The 19,508-nt window shown below is 42.4% G+C and overlaps 1 protein-coding gene and 1 long non-coding RNA gene across 5 annotated transcripts; both read left to right on the top strand.

Annotated features, from left to right (window-relative positions):
• The first annotated feature begins 24 nt into the window (after nucleotides 1-24).
• rnf166 (ring finger protein 166) lies at nucleotides 25-17,785 on the top strand. 4 transcript variants are annotated; one of them, XM_081706045.1, is made up of 6 exons: nucleotides 25-457; nucleotides 10,095-10,251; nucleotides 10,474-10,541; nucleotides 13,773-13,887; nucleotides 16,573-16,680; nucleotides 16,944-17,785. In XM_081706045.1, the coding sequence occupies exons 1-6, from the start codon at nucleotides 285-287 to the stop codon at nucleotides 17,007-17,009; spliced, it is 687 nt and encodes a 228-aa protein (XP_081562171.1). In that variant the 5' UTR covers nucleotides 25-284; the 3' UTR covers nucleotides 17,010-17,785. The 4 variants fall into 4 exon arrangements, with proteins under 4 accessions (XP_081562171.1, XP_026863160.1, XP_026863161.1 ...); XM_027007359.3 differs by having other exon boundaries at nucleotides 28-457; nucleotides 10,429-10,541; XM_027007360.3 differs by lacking the exon at nucleotides 25-457 and adding an exon at nucleotides 6,217-6,346 and having other exon boundaries at nucleotides 10,429-10,541.
• Nucleotides 1,136-1,839, top strand: LOC118240451 (uncharacterized). The gene is made up of 2 exons (XR_004775419.2): nucleotides 1,136-1,274; nucleotides 1,465-1,839. It is a non-coding gene; the product is annotated as an uncharacterized LOC118240451 (long non-coding RNA).
• Nucleotides 17,786-19,508: the final 1,723 nt, after the last annotated feature.

Here is a 19,508-nt window from a genome sequence, read left to right as displayed (position 1 = left end):
AATCCCATCACACCCTTCGCCTAACGGGGCTTTAAAGCGTTGGGTTAAAGCTACCCTGTAATGTTTACCTCTTCGCTACAACGGCGTGTCCTCCTGGTTAACGTTGGCTGCGTGGTGGAAACAGATGCTCCGTCTAATGTCATCTGATTTGTTCATTTCCTTGAACCAGTCGTTCAAAACACGGAATCCTACGGGCTGAGAGTTCACTCGGTGTACTGGCAGTACACAGGAGAACATACCCTATTTTTTCCCCAAGAGCGGCGAGCCATCCGAGATCCGCGTTCATGATGGCGATGTTCCGCAGTTTTGTTTCGGCTGCCCAGCTAAGGCAGCATCAGCAGCAGCAGAGCGGGGCCGCTGCAGCCGCGCCCGGGGAGAGTCTGGAGAGTCAGTTCTCCTGCCCCATTTGTTTGGAGGTGTACCACAAACCCGTCAGCATCGCAAGCTGCGCACATACGTGAGTACAGTTGCTTGACTTCGATGTTGTAGGCTCGTAGCGCTCCGTGTCAGCCTTCTTTGTTGACTCAACGAACGATATTTGATGGAATAAAAAATGTTTTAAAACTGTGCAACTGTTGTTGTTGTTTTTTTGTACGTAACCGGTTAGTCAGATCACAGAACGTGCGAGTTTTTCCAATTTCCTTGAAATTAAGTCATTTTTAAAATCATCTTTCTGCAAGCCTTTTGTTAAATGTCATTGTCCTGTAAATGAAACAATTAGATGGACCCCAACTATTAACTTCTGTCTTATTAATATGTTAAACGCCAGTTGTCGTTTCATGAACTATGACATCGCTCTTTGAAACCAAGAGCTATAACCAAAGATGGTGCCTCCGTTCCTTTGTGCCTCTGTTGTTGCCTTTAAGCTACAACACGGATGATTCTTTGTCATAGTGATTCTTTTGTCGTAGCCTGTCTGTCTGCCTGCCTGTCAGCCGGCCCGTTTCGGTGTAACGCAGCGATGTTCAATGTGCATTCACTGGACCGGTGCAAAAAAAAATTTGGTCACATAAATGTTTTAAAATAATGGGACTTTTTTTTTTTTTTTTTTTTTTTTTTTTTTGCGCACGAGCGTGCACTTCATACTTAAGAGATGCATATTTTCTAGCCGGATTACAGCGCGTGAGCTGGAGTACTGAACAACGCCAGCAAGGTGGTAGACTTCGTGAGCCCGTGTAGAGAAAACACGGACGGCCACATCTGTGTCTGGACAAAAGTAGAAGTGAGGCGACCGCCGCGCAGGGTGAACTGGACAGAGGATGGGCATGCCCGTGGTAATAAGTTTCCAGCTGTATAGCCGAGCCCATCGGTTTGTGGGCTACAGATGTGCTGGAGTGATGCTGCACTCGTCGATTTATTAGCTCGTTTGTATGTGTCGAGTGATGATATCCATGTCATTTTAAAATTAATCTTTTTTTTCCCCCTATTTTTTCTCTCGTTGTGTTTTTCCTTTCTTTTCTTTAGTGTCTGATGTCACATAAGGGTCATTGTATGTCGTAGGCTATGGTCGGAGAACTTGGTTAGAGAAGATTTCGACACCACCCATCAGAAAACCCTGGCGATAACTAGCAGAACGAAGAACAGTTTAAATGAGGTCCATAAAGACTAGTATGCAAACGTCAGAAGATCTAACATTACTTACAGAAAGCCTGAGATTTGCATACTTTTACATTTTAAATAAATAGCCTCGTCATCTCTAAGACTCTTGGCACGTGAGAAAACTAAACTCTTATACAGCATGTTTAAGACAAAAAATCTTTGTGTATGTTTCATGATCAGTCATTTTAAGTTGTAATATACCAAACCTGAATAAGGAATAAATTACCACCTATTATAGCCTCACAAGCCTGGTTATTTAACACTGATAAAATTATTAAAATGTCTTAAATGTTTAACAGATTGAAAACATATTAAACAATTTCATGTCCACATCATTATAAAAGCATTCATGGTTAAAATGCACATCTAAAAATGTCTGACGTGCATAAAAATCACTTTTCATTGCCTTCAATGCACATTTTTGATAAAATGATAAAAATGCACAAGCTGAAGCTTTAACACCACTTGGCTGTTTTCTAGAGTAATGTGGCAAAGCATTCCATGGAAATGGATCATGCCTGTTAGCATTATTGCATATATGTGTATTGTTTATTTTTTTAATTATTTGCTATTTGTTGCACTACTTGAAGAGACTTGTTATTGTATTGAAATTCTAAAAGTGGATGGTATATTAGGGGAACCCTCCAGAGTCAGCAGTGCTGTATGCCCTGCAGCGTTTGGTCAGCGCACGCACCCTGACTGTAGAGCAGGTAGGCAGACACACACACTGTCTGATCCAGTCAGGTTGCGTGTACGTGGAGAGGGCAAGGAACCTGCAGTTTAGCCCAGAGCTCTTTGACTGTAATATTATTTACTCTGGCGCACAGAACCATGTTGCATGTTTGGTTTGTATATTCAAGTACATTTCCCTTTTTTTTTTTGCAAAATAAAATTTTATCGATAGTAAAATAAATATATATGCTGTTTTGAAGGGACAAAAATAGCTTTAACAGTGATGTGGTGGTGAAAAGCAGTAAAGACTCGAGACAAATGGCGCTAGCGCCTCAGAGGTGATGCTGTGTTGATCGCTATTGACCACTTCCTGCATTACAGCTTAAAGTGCCGTCACCGCCCTTTTGTATGAGAATTTTTAAAGGGTGAATCAAAAGGACCATATATAAATAACGGGGCCTGGTCAGGCCGGTGCGTTTTCGTCTTTGATCAGCCTCCCGTGTGATATCAGCCGTGTGGGTTGAGGGCTGGCCTGACCCAGTGTCTCTTACTGCTTTTCACTGAGAGATTTCAGGTTGCTGAGGGTGAAATTTAGAGCACCATGTTCTTGTGTCTGGCCCTCGCATGTCTGGCCCTTACGTTCGAGTCGTCAGTGCGAGCTGCAGTGTTGGGTTTGGTCTCTAGTGGTGGGGACTCTGATTGCGCTGCAGGCTCCCCTGGGCTTCCATCGTCCCGTGTTGAGGGTTCCCCACTCCCTGCCAGAGCCCATCTACACCTCATGGCCTCGGGCAAAAGATGAAGCTTTCGGCTGGTAATTCTGCACATCAGTCAGCGTATGTTCACAGAGGCGAAGGTTAAACTAAAATGCAAAACATTCTAGCACCGGTGGTGAGGGTGACACACACACACGCGCACACACACACACCAATCTCACACTTGCACTCATTACTAGAATCCCACATCAGGGACAGAATTGCCTCAAAATCTCATTAGAGCTTAATTTCTACCAAGACGCACACAATGAATATTTGTCATTCACACACAAATGCACACACACCCTACGACAAAATGCTAAGCTCCCGTTCTGTTGTCACGTAAGGGCAACAAGGGAGCAGTGCATATAGAAAAGGGTGGGGTGGAGACAGAAAGGGTCCCACCTTTTCACCTCCGCTCCCTCGGCATGCGCTAGGGAGGAGGAGTATGAGTCCATCACCATAGACGGGATGGCTGTTCTTCCTCCGACCGAGGACCATGTGAGGGCTCTTGTTGGCTGCATGCTAAAATGCGGGGGGGGGTTAAATTCGTTTTCCCCTCTCAAACAGGGACAGCAGGAGCGAGAGGCTCTCAGACTTGTGAAACACCAGCGTGGTCTCCATGGAGATCTCATAAACTCCCAACATGTTGCTTTGGAGACTTTTTTTCTTGGAGCTTTCTACTCGGGCTGCCATGAAGGTTGTGCACGAGTGCATATGTGCATGCATACGTACATGTAGGGGCGCGTGTGTGTGTGTGTGTGTGTGTGTGTGTGTGCACGCAAGCAAACAACCATTGGTGCATGTGGATACTTGTGTTGGCACAGAGGAATAGTGCACATGCCACACTCACTCATTCAGCATGAGGAATTAGAAGAGGGCACCGTCCGCCCACTCTATCTGCGCTCCCCCCCAAGAGAGGAAGCTCCTCCCTGCACACACGCCAGCATCCAAATGTCGGCCCGCAGATGAGACGGAGGAGCAACGTCTGATGCAGAGCCGCTCATCCTAATCCTGGTCTTAATCCCGCCACACTAGAGGCTCCATCTGCTCCATCTGCAGGAGGTAAAGCAGTGCTCAGTGTGACGGGGTCGGCAAGGAGCGGCTGTGGATTCTCATGGATGCGCAGTGGTTTGAAACGAGCCGCAGTCGTGTGACCCTGTGTGGAATGTGCGTGATCATGGCTAATAACAGGAAGGTGGGGGGCCTCACTTTAAGCAGTCACCCTTCTTTCCTTCTGTCTGTCTTTTCTTTCTTAGTTTTCATTTCTCTCTGTAGGAATATAAACAACTTGATCTACAGAAATGACAGATGCTTTCTTGGTTCAACCGAGAGCAATAATTGGAGAGAATCATGTCAATACAGGATATCAGTTTTGATATTTCTTTAAAGGCATGTCGTGGATAACAAATCCAGTTACCTTCAGTTATGTCTGGTGGTGCTATAGCAGGGGAGGGGGCAGAGATAACTCTCTGATCTGCTAACCATAACAGTCCATCTGTCCATGGCAGTATATCTCATTTAGATTTGTTCTCTACTCCTCACCTGCTCAAAGGACAAAAGACATTCTGTTCTCACGTGCTTCAGAACTGAAGGACGCCACCCTGAATGTCTCTTTCTCCTCCCCCCCAGAAAGAATGTGTCTGTCCAAGTTTTCTTTCCTTGTCTCTTTATTGTTCTCCACCTCCTTTTTCTCTTTCTCTCTGTCTATTTCTGGCTTTGTCTTTCTCATTTATGAAACACACACACACACACACACACACACACACACACACACACACACACACACACACACACACCTGCCTAGCCCTGGAGGTATTTGGCTGGCTGCCAGCTCTCTCATACACTCAGAATGACAGATGCTTCAGTTGAATTTGAGCGCTTGTGTTCTGGCTAGACTGATGTCTGGGGTTCTGGGCTCCTCCCCCTCCACAGACATAGCATCTGAAGCAGTCAGTGGAAACAATCAATTAACCTTTGCTCATGTAAGAATATCAGCGTTGTTTCATTTGGTAATAGGTTTTGTTCCATTGCTGGTAGCCTGTTCATCAATAAGCAGAACAGGATTGAATGAGATTCATTGCAAGAGTTACGATATGACTTTGACGTTGTTATATTTTGATGGTAATATGCGTTACTATACATTAAAGCACGTTAGTGATCCACTGATGTGACATGACTGGCATGATTTTGACCAAAATTATGGATGTTTGTTGGATTGGTTGAATATTCACCAGTGTACCTTGTCTGGAATGTTGGTTCTTGGTCAGCACACAATAAAACATGGTGTGATGTGTTCTTTGTACTTCTTTGTGCACTTCAACCTGCTGACATCAGTACTGTAAATGTCAACATACCGTTATCAGTTAACAAGTGATATGCTGTGCTGTAAAGCATGCGTTTCCCTGTTTGTTAAAACTCTTAAGATTTAACTTTATTTGGTTTCTAAAGATATGAAGTAATTCTTGCTTGTCCCTGCTTTGTGCTAATTTTGTCCTTTTGAAAACAGCACAAAGCTATTTTGAGACTCCGCCAAGGCCTCCCACTTCTTCCTGAGTCCATTTTGCAGCGGGTTGGTTAATTTCGTGTCACTCGAAGAGCAGGGAGCCATTTTCAACCTAGAACAGTAATCTGGGCTCACTCTCTGATCACCGCCAGAATATGTCTCTGATTATTTCTGCTTCACTAACACAGGCAGCGGTGAAGCTAAGCAGTCTGGTGAATTATTCACCACTGCAAAATGAGATGGCAAAGCATAAATCCTGTTATGTGAAGACAGTTACGAGGAGGTGAGGGCTTTGGTGATGGCAAGCAGCCGAAGTGATGCGCAGACATACGGGCACGAACAAGGTTGTTTACACATGCCACCTACAAACATTCCTCCATATGTTGTTTTCTTTTGTCTCATTATGCAAAATGCTGCTCGGTTCAGATCAGTTGAGATGGGTTCACCTGGGATCAGCTGGGTTAATTGCAGGCTGTTTTAACTCTGGTTAAAGTGAAAAGCTAGTATATTTCACTCATTGAGAAGACACGGCGCTTTGACATCTGATGCAGTGCTTGCTTTGAATTCTGTTTTGGTATATTAAAAAAATCCTCCATCTGTGCACATGCATAAGATGAAAGCTGAGTAAGCACTAAATTAATCAGCAGCACATCCACTGAGCCTCAGTTCAAGTGCACGGAAGACCATCGAGCGCACGTTTGTCTGATACGGCAGGGAGAGATCAAGGTGCCAATGAGTGGAATTGATTTGTGAGTTTGTGAAAGCTGAGAGTGACCAGTGCAGGCCAGTGGTGAAGGGCAGAAGCAGGGAGTGGAGGGTAAGACAAAGACACGCTCCTCATCCCTCTGTCGCTCTGCTACAGAGATTTTGTGTGTGTGTGTGTGTGTGCGCGTGCATATCAAAGCACTAATCTGGTGCTTCAAGTTTACAAAGAAAATAACATGCCGAAAAAACCTTGGTAACCCTCAGGTGACCTACCTACAATAAAACATCTGTTCTACTGAGGTAACAAGTAAGGCAGAGTCTAACAAATACAGCATGCAGGGAAGACACACAGGTTTACTGTGGGTTTGTAGAGGCTACTTGTTTTGTCAGTGTGCATATACCCCTGATGAGAGGAAGTGGTTTGGCTCTTCCCCAGGTCTTTCTTCATTTTGTACTGTTTTTAAAAGGTTTATTTAGCTTGACACAAGAATGACACAATTGTTACTTGAATTTTAATTGAATGCAAACTTATTCTCACATAAATAGTTCATAATGCCAGTGAAGAAAGCAAGAAGGCCAATATATGCATCATAAAATAAACATTTTACTTTGTGTGCATCTTTGAATGTTTTACTTATTTTGAAAATTATTTAATACCAGCAGTCATCCAATTTCTGTAGCATGTTTGGTGTGTAAGCCAAATGCCCCAGTGAGGTTTAATACTTCTTGAAATAAGCTGCAGTTGCATAGTACAACTATAGCAGCTCAGCACTGCCAGCTGATTTTCTGTCAGCCAGTCTACAGGGTGCATGTAGCTGTTCTGCATAGACTGCCCTGTGTAGACTTCTCTGTGTAAACCGTTTATTCCTATCCTGTCGCGTCTCTCTGAGACAGCCAGAGCTATCCCGAGAAATCCTGCCCTCACCACATAAGTGCCATTTGTGCCAATCTGTCTTCCAAGACCTCAATAAGAGACTCAGAAAAGCTTTTTGTGTTTTTTGGATTTTATTTCATCACGCTGTGTCATCATATGATCTTTGCAAAACTGTGCCAAAGCTGTGCGCTTGCCCTTGTGTGTGCATGCATGCTTGTGAGTGTGTGTTTGTGTATGTGTTTTTGTGTGTTGTGATGCTTTATTCTCAATCTTTGCTTAAAGTTTATGGTTTGGGTGTGTCTGTGTGTATGTAGTATTGGGTGTACATAACTGGCGTATCAGTCGTGTCTTTTTTCAAACGCTGAGACAAAGGGGATTTCATGTTAGAGATATTGCTGATACAGTTGTTGCGCTAAGTGCAAAACGAAATATGATTTGCACTAATTTCCACTTGCCTCAAAACAAGTTAAAGCATAACTGCAGCACTAGAGATTGTAGGCTAACGTAGCTTCCTGCATGCTTTAGACACATTAACGTAATATATTTCCAGAGCAAATCCAAAGAGAGACATTTGACACCATGTCAACATGTGTTGAAAGAGTTTACTTGGAGAAAGTAGAAAACTTGATTTTTGTTAGAAATATTCCTTTAGGTATGTGAAGTTTGAATTGAGCCCCTGCTGTAGGATATTGGACCGTATTTACTCTCTCTTTATAGATTTATACATTCCTTTTTCTTTATAAATTTGCGTTTGACCCAAGCAAGTGTCTGAAGTGCAGCCATGACCATGATTCCAGTGTAGCAGGGTGGGAAGGGGGTGGAGGGGGGGGGGGGGGGGTAGAAATACCCTTCAGAACATCTTTCTGAGCAGACTGCACATTTCTGTTATGATTACTGTTCAGTTCTGTGGGGCAGACTCTGAGCTCTCTGTAAACATTCCCACTCTCTGGCCTTGGAGGCTGTGTTTGTAGAGATTGTGGGGTTTTATGCAACTATCAAATTGGTCTTAGGTCATTAGCATGGCAAAGATGTTTCCAGTATAAGTGACCTTGGAGTTTATATTATTATGCTTGGCACCTTTCATCTGAGTGGCTTCCCTTGTAATTAAAAAAATAAATAAAAATCCTCAGTTCTCAGTGAGCAGTTTTCAGTGAGAAGTGAGTTTAGTTTCCAGATGCATGTGTTCATTGTTCTGAGGCTGGACCTATTTGAAGTGTCTGTAATTCAACCTTCTGTTGAATTACTGATAAGATATTTTAGGATGATTCCCAGGGTTCTCTGTGATTCTGAAAAACCAGGGTTGGTGTTTCCTCTGGTCTTCTAAAGCCCAGGCACACAGACTGAAATGAACAAAGGTGAGGGTCTGGCTGCATTAATCTGCAGTTGACCCAGCTGCCAGCCAGACTGTTCCTGCAGGGACCCATGGGATTGGCTTGTTGGTTGTTGATTGGGTGATTTGGTGCCTCTGCATGTTCAAGAAGTGTTTGCCAAGATCACAAGTGGCCCAGGGGCCAGTTTGAAAAAGAACCAGCCAACAAGGGAAACAAACACATGGCTGTTGGTTCTCCATCTACTAAGACAAGCTAGCACGGCTATTGGTATAGGAAGTATTTTTTTTTTTTTTTTTGCAGCACTGACCTTATTTAATGCAAAAAGAAAGGTGAACTAATGAACTAATGAACTATCTGGGGAATGAATCCAAAACTCTAGAAAGGGGAAGCTTTTGGTCTGGAGATCTGGGCGGTTTCTGCTTTGCATTAGAAAGTCGAACTCCTCATTACTGAAGATCAAGCGCAGAGAGTAGGAGTCATGGAGAACAGGGAGTTGGTCAAAGAGAACACTAATCACAGATAGGGAATTTATGTAGCAGAGAGGAGTCAGAACTAAGGTAATTCCACAGTACCATATAGTTTAGTAGTTTACTATCAGGAGGAATAATATATATATAATATATAATATCTGGAGCTCTATTTGAGACTGCACATCCTTCAGATAGAAAGAGCCTGTGACTAAGCACCATACCTACAGCTACTCCTGGCTGCCTGCCTCCATCTCTCTGTCTCTCTCCCCTCTCCCTCCATTATTGTCGGCCCCTCCCTGCCTCACACTCACACTCACTCACTCTCTCTCTCTCTCTCTCTCTCTCTCTCCTGGAGTCTTCCCCTATGGTCACCCCTCTCCATCTTTTTTTTTTTTTTTTTTTTTTTTAACGGTGACCGAGCAGCATGTGTCTAATGCCAGTCTCAGACTCGTCAAGCCTATAAACCGCAGCGCTGGGCTGGCGGAGGAGCCTGGAGTGATTTACTGCTTTAGCTGTCCTTTAAAGCCCAGGCTCATCAGTCAGAGAGGGGCTGTGCCCCAGCCTGTGACCCCCATCCCATTTCCCAGTGCTGAGTCATGCTATCATGGACTCAGCCTTGGCTGGGAGCCCCACACACTCCTAGCGTCTTGCTTTGTAGCTGACCTCTGGAGTTGGGCCAGGCAGAGAGGCAGGGGGAGCAGCTCCCCAGGCCTAAAAAGCACTGCAGCTGGAAAAACCTCGTAGGCTCTCCACAGAGTCTACCTGAAATGACACCTAGTGCTCACTTTATTTGGGAAGGTGTTTTGAATGTTCAAGCTAAGAAATGTTTTGTATTATAAAACTTGTTTAAAAAAAAATACATTACAAATGTAATTTCTAAGTGCATTATTTATGATTAGATATTTGTGGTCATCGGCCCATCGTGAACGAAAAGGTGTGCTTTACATGGTGGGTGAGGATATAATGATTTCTGTGCTTGGCTATCATTTTTGCATACACTTGTTTTAGGATTCATCATTTGTGAAATGTGCTTTGCATTTTCTAATTCCTTTTTCATAAAGAACATGAAAAGTATTTTAAACTGGGTCAATGTAAATGAATCGGAAGAAATGGAAGTCACTGATTTGCTTCCAGAGGTGTCAATTGATTGCATGTGCGTGTGTGTGTGTGCGCGTGCGTGTGTAGGTTCTGTGGGGACTGTCTTCAGCCATGTCTTCAGGTGACATCCCCACTATGTCCCCTGTGCCGCATGCCTTTTGACCCAAAGAAAGTGGACAAGTCTTCCAGTGTGGAAAAGCAGCTCTCCTCTTACAAAGCACCGTGCCGGGGGTGCAGTAAAAAAGTGAGTCCACACACACACACACACACACACACATACACTGGATGCAGTAAAAAAGTGAGTTCTCTCAGAGCAACACACAGCTTTACACATACACACCTCCAAATGTTTTTTTTTTTCTTCATCAAAGCCCAAAACAGGCCTCCTCCTTACCCTCTATCATCCCGTGCCAAACCCCAGGTCACGCTGGTCAAAATGCGCTCTCACATCTCATCTTGCACAAAGGTCCAGGAACAGATGGCTAACTGCCCAAAGTTTATGCCTGTGGTCCCCACCTCTCAACCCATTCCCAGGTGAGTGCAGTCCTGACACACCCTTTCATATCACGTTTGCAGCCATTACCTGTTTCTGACCTGTTTCTAACAGGGGGCTGACCCACGTCAGAGCCTTTTTTGCGGCTTGAATTTATCCTGTGCCATTGACCCCAGATCTGGGACAGGCACTGTGTCACAGTTGAAACCACCGATTGTCATCGGCGTAATTACAAACGGCATTGGCAGTCACTGTAAATGTCACCAAAGTGGAGTTGAGCTTTGTTTACTTATTTGTTTATTGATTTATTTGCTCCTAAGGAGCCGGTGGCTGACTTTCTTTTCTGGCACCGCTGTTGGCACCGCTGTTGAGTACGTCAGATATCTGATGTAAACCAGCCATGGTTTCTACTATGTGGACTATGCTAGCAAGCAAATAACATTAGCTACATATCCTATAGCTGCACTTGGGTGGACTCGTGTCAAAACCGGGATCCAGCATGGTTGTTGAGCAGGGCTGGCTCGCCTGCGGGAGCAGACGCAGGTGAGTCTGATCAGGGAGACTATGGCGGCAACAACGAGCGCTGGGCACCGGCTCCCTGGCCAGAAATGGGTGGTTGTCAGCTGAATGCTGGACTACTGTGGAGGGAGTGTGAGCGTATGGGGGCTGTAGAGTTTGTCATGTTATTTGTTTGTTGGTTGGGCTTTGTCTGTGCTGAAGGGAAATGCTTGTTATGACTCACACTTCTTCACCGGGTGCTGCTCTGCCTAGGTCGACACATTCAGAGGCACAAATGACTATGAAACACACAAAGTAGGGAAGCGTTTCACTATTCATACCTGCTGTCAGATGTGCACACAAAGCATTGCTCACACACACACACACACACACACACACACAGTGCATACACATATATACTCTGTTATGCTTCTGTGCATGTGTATATGCTTGCACAAACATGCGCATGCACACACGCAAACATGCGTGCACACACTTACATAAACACATAGTGTGTGTGTGCTTGCATTTGTGGGTGTGTTTGTGGGTGTGGGTGCTTGCACACATGTTGGCATGTGTGTTCCCCTACACTTTTGATGATGACGACGATCCGGAGGGAACAGGAAATGTAGAAAGAATTAATTAGGTCCTGTAGGTCTTCAAAAGAAGAACATGAAGATACCCTCACATTCCTGTGTAGGATGTCTCTGTGTCTCAAAGGGTTTGTGGGGCTCATCACATAAATATCTCCTGAGCTAACTGCTAATGACTTAATACAGTCCAGTGGATGCAGGAGCAGGTGCTGAGACCTCAGGGAACTTAACACAGATCTCATTACATTATCATGCTATATAAAGACATCTCGGAGGTCCACACCTATTACTGTAAGCTTACACTTTGAGCTTTAAGTGGTTCAGCCAAATTGCCAGTTTAAAGTGAGATTGATTGATTTCCTAGTGAAACTTTGTGTGTCCCTCATATTTGAAATTGTTATTAATGCCATTTTGCTATTTAGAGGATTAATTTCAATAGTGTCTAACATACATGACCAAAAACTGTCAATTTTCATGGCTTGCATTTTGTGTTTGTGTGTGTGTGTGTGTGTGTGTGTGCAGTTTGGACTTTGGTATGTTTAGAGGTTCAACATGCAGCCTACTAACCACTGAGAATTCATGATAAGGCTTCCTAATGCCTGAGGTAGCGTTTTAACTAAATCAGTTCAGGAACACCAGCCTTCTTTTCACTTCAGCCATGCGGTATTTTCACTATTTGTGCATCACTCCTCTTGTGCCAAATATATCTGTGATAATGACCAAAAAGTTCAAACGTGGTCTCATCTGATTACAGCACCTGCTCTTAGCCAGCCTATCAGCAGCATTTGGCGAGCTGCAGAAGTTTGGCGTGCTCCCTCACAACAGTGGCTACTTTCCCTGGCAGCGCTTTCATATGCTGTTAGCATACGGATGCTAAATTCGTTAGATTCCACTTTCACTTAACAGATTTTCTTAATGCCAGATGCTATGTGTATTTCCCTGATGTATGAGTATTACATATGTCATTATCTATATGCAGTTTGTCTTATTATGCTTTTCCCCCCATCATTTATCAAGTGCTAATAATTCTCCTGTTCTTATGGTTGTGTAAAACTAACTGGGACATACTGGGGGGTTTTCCTATAGTGTGGTGACAGGTTCCCTCGGGGTGATGCTGGAGGCTGTTCTTAATCAGTTCTCGGTGTCTATCTGGGCTTAGACTGCCCAGTGCAATGTCCACATGCTTACTGTTCTGTCCACCTGGCTATTTGAGTGTGGATCTGGGTGGGCCAAGGCTGAGCGAGGCTGGGCGGAGCTAGGCCCAGTTAGGGGCATCTAGGGGAAGATGAAGATGACGTATTAAATGTGATCAAAATGTGGGACAGAATTCAAAGGCTGTTGCTTACCTGGCAGATGGGTGTCTTCCTCCAGAGAAGGATTTGTTCCCATCCAAAATTTTCTTGGCAGAGTCACACTAAGCTAATAGGCAGCCCAACCTGTTAACAGAGAAGCTAATAAACATGTAAACGTGAAGTACATTTACAGCGTCTGTGTACGGCCATGCTGTTGAAACAGAATGAGATTTATGATGGCCATGTTTTAGGAGATGCTAATGTGTTGCCATAGGCAGTTACTTGTTTTTTGTGTGTGCCATTAAGAGTTTATTGTATCCCATGCCCTTTGGACCAGTTTGTACAGATGTGCATGTTTAAAAATTGTCCTAATCTCCACACCCTAGCCTGGTTAATAGTGTCTGGAAGATATGTTCATATTAAGAGCATGTCAAATAGATTAGTCAGTTGGTGTGATTGACCTACAGGTAAGATATTACACTTACCCTTCCTTCATATGACTAAACAGCAGTAAACCTGTATGTAAATATAAAACCCGCACTGTTTGCGTGGTCTCAGAAGTTATCATTAAGGTGTGAAATGGGTAACATGTTGGGGCATGCAGTTTGCCAGGGCCCCAGGGTGGAGCGAGGTGTTGGCCGGCCCCTGGGGTGGAGAGAGGTGTTTGTTGGCCCTTGAGGTTGAGAGAGGTGTTCGTTGGCCCTTGAGGCAGAGCAAGGTGTTGGCAGACCCCAGTGGCCAGCCTCTGGGATGGAATGAGGTGTTTGTTGGATCCTGGGGTGATGCGAGGTTTTGGCCGGCCCCTCAGGCTTACTGAGGTGTCTGCTGTGTCATATGGGATGAGAAACTGATTCTATTTGTTTTTGTTTTTTTCTTTCCTGCCTCACAGCAATATTCCAAACCGATCAACATTTGTGTGCCCCTACTGTGGGGCCCGAAACCTGGACCAACAGGAGCTGGTGAAGCACTGCATGGAGAACCATCGCAATGACCCCAACAAAGTGGTAATTAAATTAAATACTGCTAATAATAATAATACTAATAATAACAACAATAATAATGTAAATATGATAATGTATGTATATAAAGTGTCTTTTTAAATAATACTATATAGTCTATTAATGTAGTAATAACTTTGTAATAACTTTTATTAGGAACACTTGTTTTTGAGGTCCTTAAAAGTTCAGGGAGCCCATTTAACAAACAGGGGTGTAGTGAATTTCAAAATACAAAATGGTGCACAGTTGTGAGTATGTGGGCCAATCAGCAGATAAGAGGATGTGTACCTTACGTATTTAGCGTCTATTTTGAGGAGTGGTAAGATACTACACACAAGCTGAGTCTGAAGAAAGTGCGCTTTCCTTGTGATCTTGTATCTTGTACCTTGTAATCTTGAATTCCCAGTAGCAAATTCTGCATAACGAAGCCAGTGCAAAGGTGATATAAAAGTGGAATAATTTGACCATGTTTACATGTTGAATACAATGTATATTAGAGTTTTGTACATGGTGTATTTTTTGAATGCGCTTGGTTGAAACAACAGCCATGAGAGCCATCCAAGATGTAGATGCATGTATCAACTTCTCAGCATCAGGAATATAAAAGGAGTTTGGTGCTGAAAGATGATGGAAGATGGTAAGATGGTGAAAGAAAATCGTGCACTCTGAGTTGATATGAGAACCACACGACAGTGTAGAATCCATTTTAACTCTGTAACAATCTGTAACGAAAGAAGATGACGAGATTCAGCAGCCATTATGGTAATGTGAGCAATTTCCATCTTTTTTTTTTTTTTTTTTTGATTCTAGTATGAAGTGGTATCTGTTAAGAAGTGCCTAGAAGGATGTCTAAAGATTTGCAGTTCTTCATTTGCATATAGTTATGGATCATCTATCATATAACATCAAGAGAGGCCTTGGATTATATGATGTGCAGATTTGGCAGAGTCTGAAAATCAGTTTGTGTATCATCAGCATAGCATAGCAATGGAAAGAGATGTCATCCTGACCTAATGTCATGCCCACCTCACAGTGCCAAAATATGAGAGAAAATTAGTCCCAATACTGTTCCCTGGAGGACACCTGAAGTAATACGACTGAAGTATAATGTTGATTTTCCCAAAAGTGAAAATTTTGCGTTTAGTGTGATAGGAATAATATTAACCTAGACCCACACCAGAAACCCATAACTACATAAATCATGCAGTTGCAGAGAGGCAGATATCCAGACTGACTGGCTTCACTGTAGTGTGCATGTCTCCAAATAGGTTTGCAATTAGATGGAAATAATCTTTTCAAACACAGACGACAGTAAATCTCTATGGCACTCTTAATTACACATACACCAATAATTAATTAATTAATTAACTTGCCAAGAATGGATCATTGAAATCTTACACAAAATACAGGAATGTCTCACTGTCTACTCAACCTTAGAGGGCGCATTACAATCATAAACATTATAAATATGGTCTAATTAAGCACTTCAATTAATCCAGGACAAATAGTAGCTTTCAATGTAGAAATCCAAAAGGTTAATTTACTCTTCATCATTACCTGTCCTACATATGTCTGGAATATGATCAATACCTAATAATTTAATCATGGAATGATTATATGAATGTTTTAATTTAAAATATCTTGCTATCTAGCATACTCCTCATTACCTTTCCTGATGATACATTCTGCCATGCAATCTTATGTCTTATGCCAATCTAAAAACCTATAACATGAATAACACGAGTAGCGTTACTGTTTATAAATTTATAATAAGCTGTCAGACACACTATCATAAAGTTTACCATGATCTACATTATCACAATATTAACATCAACTACATGTAAAACATCCACTAATCCTACATCTCAACCTCTTCTCTGTTGGTGTGGCAGGAACATAACCGTGCACTAACGTATCGCCAAGTGAAGGACATCTTTTCAAGTTAATTACTGGAGGAGAGGGGAAAATTACCTCCAATTGTTATTTATGTTTGCATCTTTACTGTAACTAGTTACAAACTGCATATTTTCCAAAGTTGAGAACTGGAACTTTTCTTTGCAACAAATAATTTTATGTTGACTGTTTTGCCCTGGTCTTATGAACAAAGCTATTTTATACCCTGTCTGAAAAAAACATACATACGAACATACAAAACATGTTCTCCCTAATTTTGTTCTTCATTGGTGTCTTTGAAATTGTCCAAAAGATATCAATTTGCATGGGTGAAAAGAAATTGGAGTGTAAGATGTTTCTTTTGGTCTACTGAAAAATTATGAATTCATTTTTCTTTGCTATTCTCTAAAACAAAAAGGTACGAATAATTGAATTGAGAGATTTATGAAAATCCAACAGATCTTCTGCAGCAAAGCTCGTATGAAAACAAGGTTTTGCATACCCATACCTTTTAGGGAAAATCTATTCACGAAACCCACCCAGTTTATTTCAGACATTTATTTTGCATTCTGGATTGAGGATAAAATGAATTTGGTGTGTATGTTTTCTAATCTCAGATTACTGTCCATATATATTGCGATCATACAGGTATTAATGCAAAATGATCTTACCTGTTCACCAGTGTGTCCAGTTCGCTCAGCCTGTCCAGTGACTGTCCATGTTAATGTTTCTCCACATTTGGCCAGAGTAATGAATAATAAGTGATTTTTGGGTTAATGTGTGCACTCCTGTTATTAGGTGTGTCCGGTGTGTTCGGCCATGCCCTGGGGTGACCCCAGCTACAAGAGCTCCAACTTCTTGCAGCACCTCCTGCACCGGCACAAGTTCTCCTATGACACATTTGTGGTAAGAAGGAACACACACACACATCCATTTTTCCCTTTGTTGTAATAATGTAAAGGGATCGCTAAAAAAACCCCCCAATGTTGGCTAATAGTTAATACTAGTACTATTACTATTAAATACTATTAAAACTAGTAGGCACTAAAGGTAACTTACAATGTGTGGGTGAAGCAGTTCTATAAGATTGTACTTGGATGTATGTTAATTCTGTTTTTAGCCGTGTTCTTCATATGTTGCACGGACCCTTATTGTGCGTGTGTGTGCAGGACTACAGCATTGATGAGGAAGCAGCGCTGCAGGCAGCACTGGCCCTCTCGCTCTCCGAGAACTGACCGGTCCAGACCCAGCAGCCTCCAACAAGCCCCCTCCAGCCCAGACTTCCCCTTTGTTATTTTTTGTTCTTTCTTTTCACTCTGTTTGCTCCCTTTCTCTCTCGCTGTCTCTCCCTCTCTCTTTTTCATTCCTTCGTTTTAAGAAACTGTACACCTAGTAGCTGCTCTGCCAGTTTTACACTCGGTGTGCCAGTCACATGATGTTGATCACATGACTTCTTATCTCTAAACAAGACCCCGTCCAGACCACATTAAATGGAGATCATCATTTTAATTGCTGCAGTAAATAACAACAACATGACAATGTGATCATGAATTTCTCATCTTTGGTATCTCTCACACACACACACACACACACAAACACACACACACAACAAATATGTTCATATTTGGGGGTTTAAAGGGACTTACAGCCTCACAATTCTATTTCACATCCACAGATTGTCCATTTTTGCTGATTTGTGTTATTATTTTCCTCACCTCCGCTCTGTCGCTTCCTGATATTCAAACATTGGACAGATGGCAGACCTCAAGCACATCCTAGTGGACTGAAACAGTATTACCATTGCTGAATAATGGTCTTGTGTTGGCTTTGGTCGCTAAGCTGCCACAGGTGGCCTTGTGCCAACTGCTCCATTATTGCCATGGTACCATATTAAAGATGAATGCCTCTGTAACATGCTCATATTCAGCAGAGCGAGAGAGAGCGAGCGAGCGAGACGGAGAGAGAGAGAGAGAGAGAGAGAGAGAGAGAGAGAGAGAGAGACTCCCTAGATCATACTTCACTTTATTCTAGAAGAAATTGAGTTGAGTGATCATGGTACAGAGCAAGTGGCTTACCCTGTGGCAGTGACTCAGCGTCAGACAATACCAGCACAGCAAAGAGAAAAAGACCTGATTCAGTGTTCACACCATCACAGCACCATCGCAATCCTTTCTAGAATGTCTCAACACCCCCCCCCCCCTTCATTTCTTTAATTGTGAGGCATCTCTGACACTTCTCATGGTTTTATACATAACTGAATTCTAATATAGATGTTCTTTTATAGTTCTCCAACAGGACATATTAGTACTACATTTATTCTTCACTCTGCTGTTACCTGGTTACCTTGGTACAATAATATTTTTTATGAAGCATCAGATTAGAGGAAAATCTATATTTTTGGAGAAAAAAAAGTTTCAGTTTCAAATGGTGCACTAATACCGAGGAAGTGAAATTTGCGTTGAGGAACGTGCTCATTTGTTTGACCTTTTTTATACCAGACTAAAGGCTGCCCTTATGCCACTGTAGTTGCAAAGCTCAACCACTAGGTGGATCTTGGTTACAAGTGTTAGCTTCATAGAAAGGCAAACATGAACCACCGCTATTCGAAGCCGAGTTTCATTTCACTTATTTACAGCATGCGTGATGTGTAGTTTTCTTGAACAGCAGTGGACCCAATATTGGATCCAGACCCATGTATAGTATTTGCAGAGAGCTTTAATATAGAGCTGGATGTCAGTGTGAGAGAGTGATGAATATCCTGTAGATGAACTCTGACTACATTGTTTTTGTAGTTGTGAATTTGTTACATGCATCAAAGACTGTTGTTTATTGTATCGAGCCATAGGTGGCTATCAGGACCAGCACTGGGCCTGATTAATTAAGGAAGATAAACTTGGATCACATGGCTTATAAATGTATAAGAGAGCCTGATATTTTTAATGGACTTATTTTGTCTTATTTGCCAGACTGCCCTGAATCGAAAAATCAGTTGAAACTAAGATGAATGAACTGAAGTGGAACAGAAACCAAGCCTGACGGCAACTTTTTTGGGGTGCATGCAGGTCCTGCACATACCCTCCTGGTCAGATGTGATGCATTTGCATGGAGAACATGTTGGAAAGTAAACACAAATTTAAAAAGATGCTTAAGGGTTCTGGAGGTTTTATGTTTTGTTTCACTGCTAGTCTGTGTGTTTTGACAGACCCTTGTATTTGTCTGCATAATGTATTTAATTTAGATTTAGCTAATCAAGCTTTTATCCTATGCGTGTCACAATCATATTGTATTATGTTGAAATTAATGGTACAGATATGAAATCAGATACAAAATCGGCTTGTTCTGAACAAGGAATCACAGACAGGCTGCAGAGGAATAACTGCAAATAAAGAGAATTTGGAGAAAACAACAAAGAATTATATATATGGAGATAATGTAGTGAGAAGATCATTAAGAATTTTCTTGCTTTAGGTTTGAAATCATCCAGAATGTTTTTTTTAGAATGATCATTCTTGTTTTCCTGCAAAGATCCGTCTTGTAAACTGAGGTAGGTTGATTCTATCTGAAGCACTTGGTTAGATATTATCTCTGTCTTGTGTTCTGTGTATAATTGTACATCCTTTAAAGGGAAAAGGTGTTTTTAACATTGTTGTGTTGTGTGTGAACAGAAGGAGAGAAGGGGCTTGTATGACTGTGCCAGCAGGTGTAGATATCAGGCCTCTGGGATTAGCAGGTGT

Source organism: Electrophorus electricus, chromosome 23, assembly GCF_041902795.1.
Source record: "Electrophorus electricus isolate QZ-2024a chromosome 23, ASM4190279v1, whole genome shotgun sequence".
NCBI lineage: Eukaryota > Metazoa > Chordata > Actinopteri > Gymnotiformes > Gymnotidae > Electrophorus > Electrophorus electricus.
Note: the sequence above shows the minus strand (reverse complement) of the source record. Positions and strands in the feature narration are given on the sequence as shown.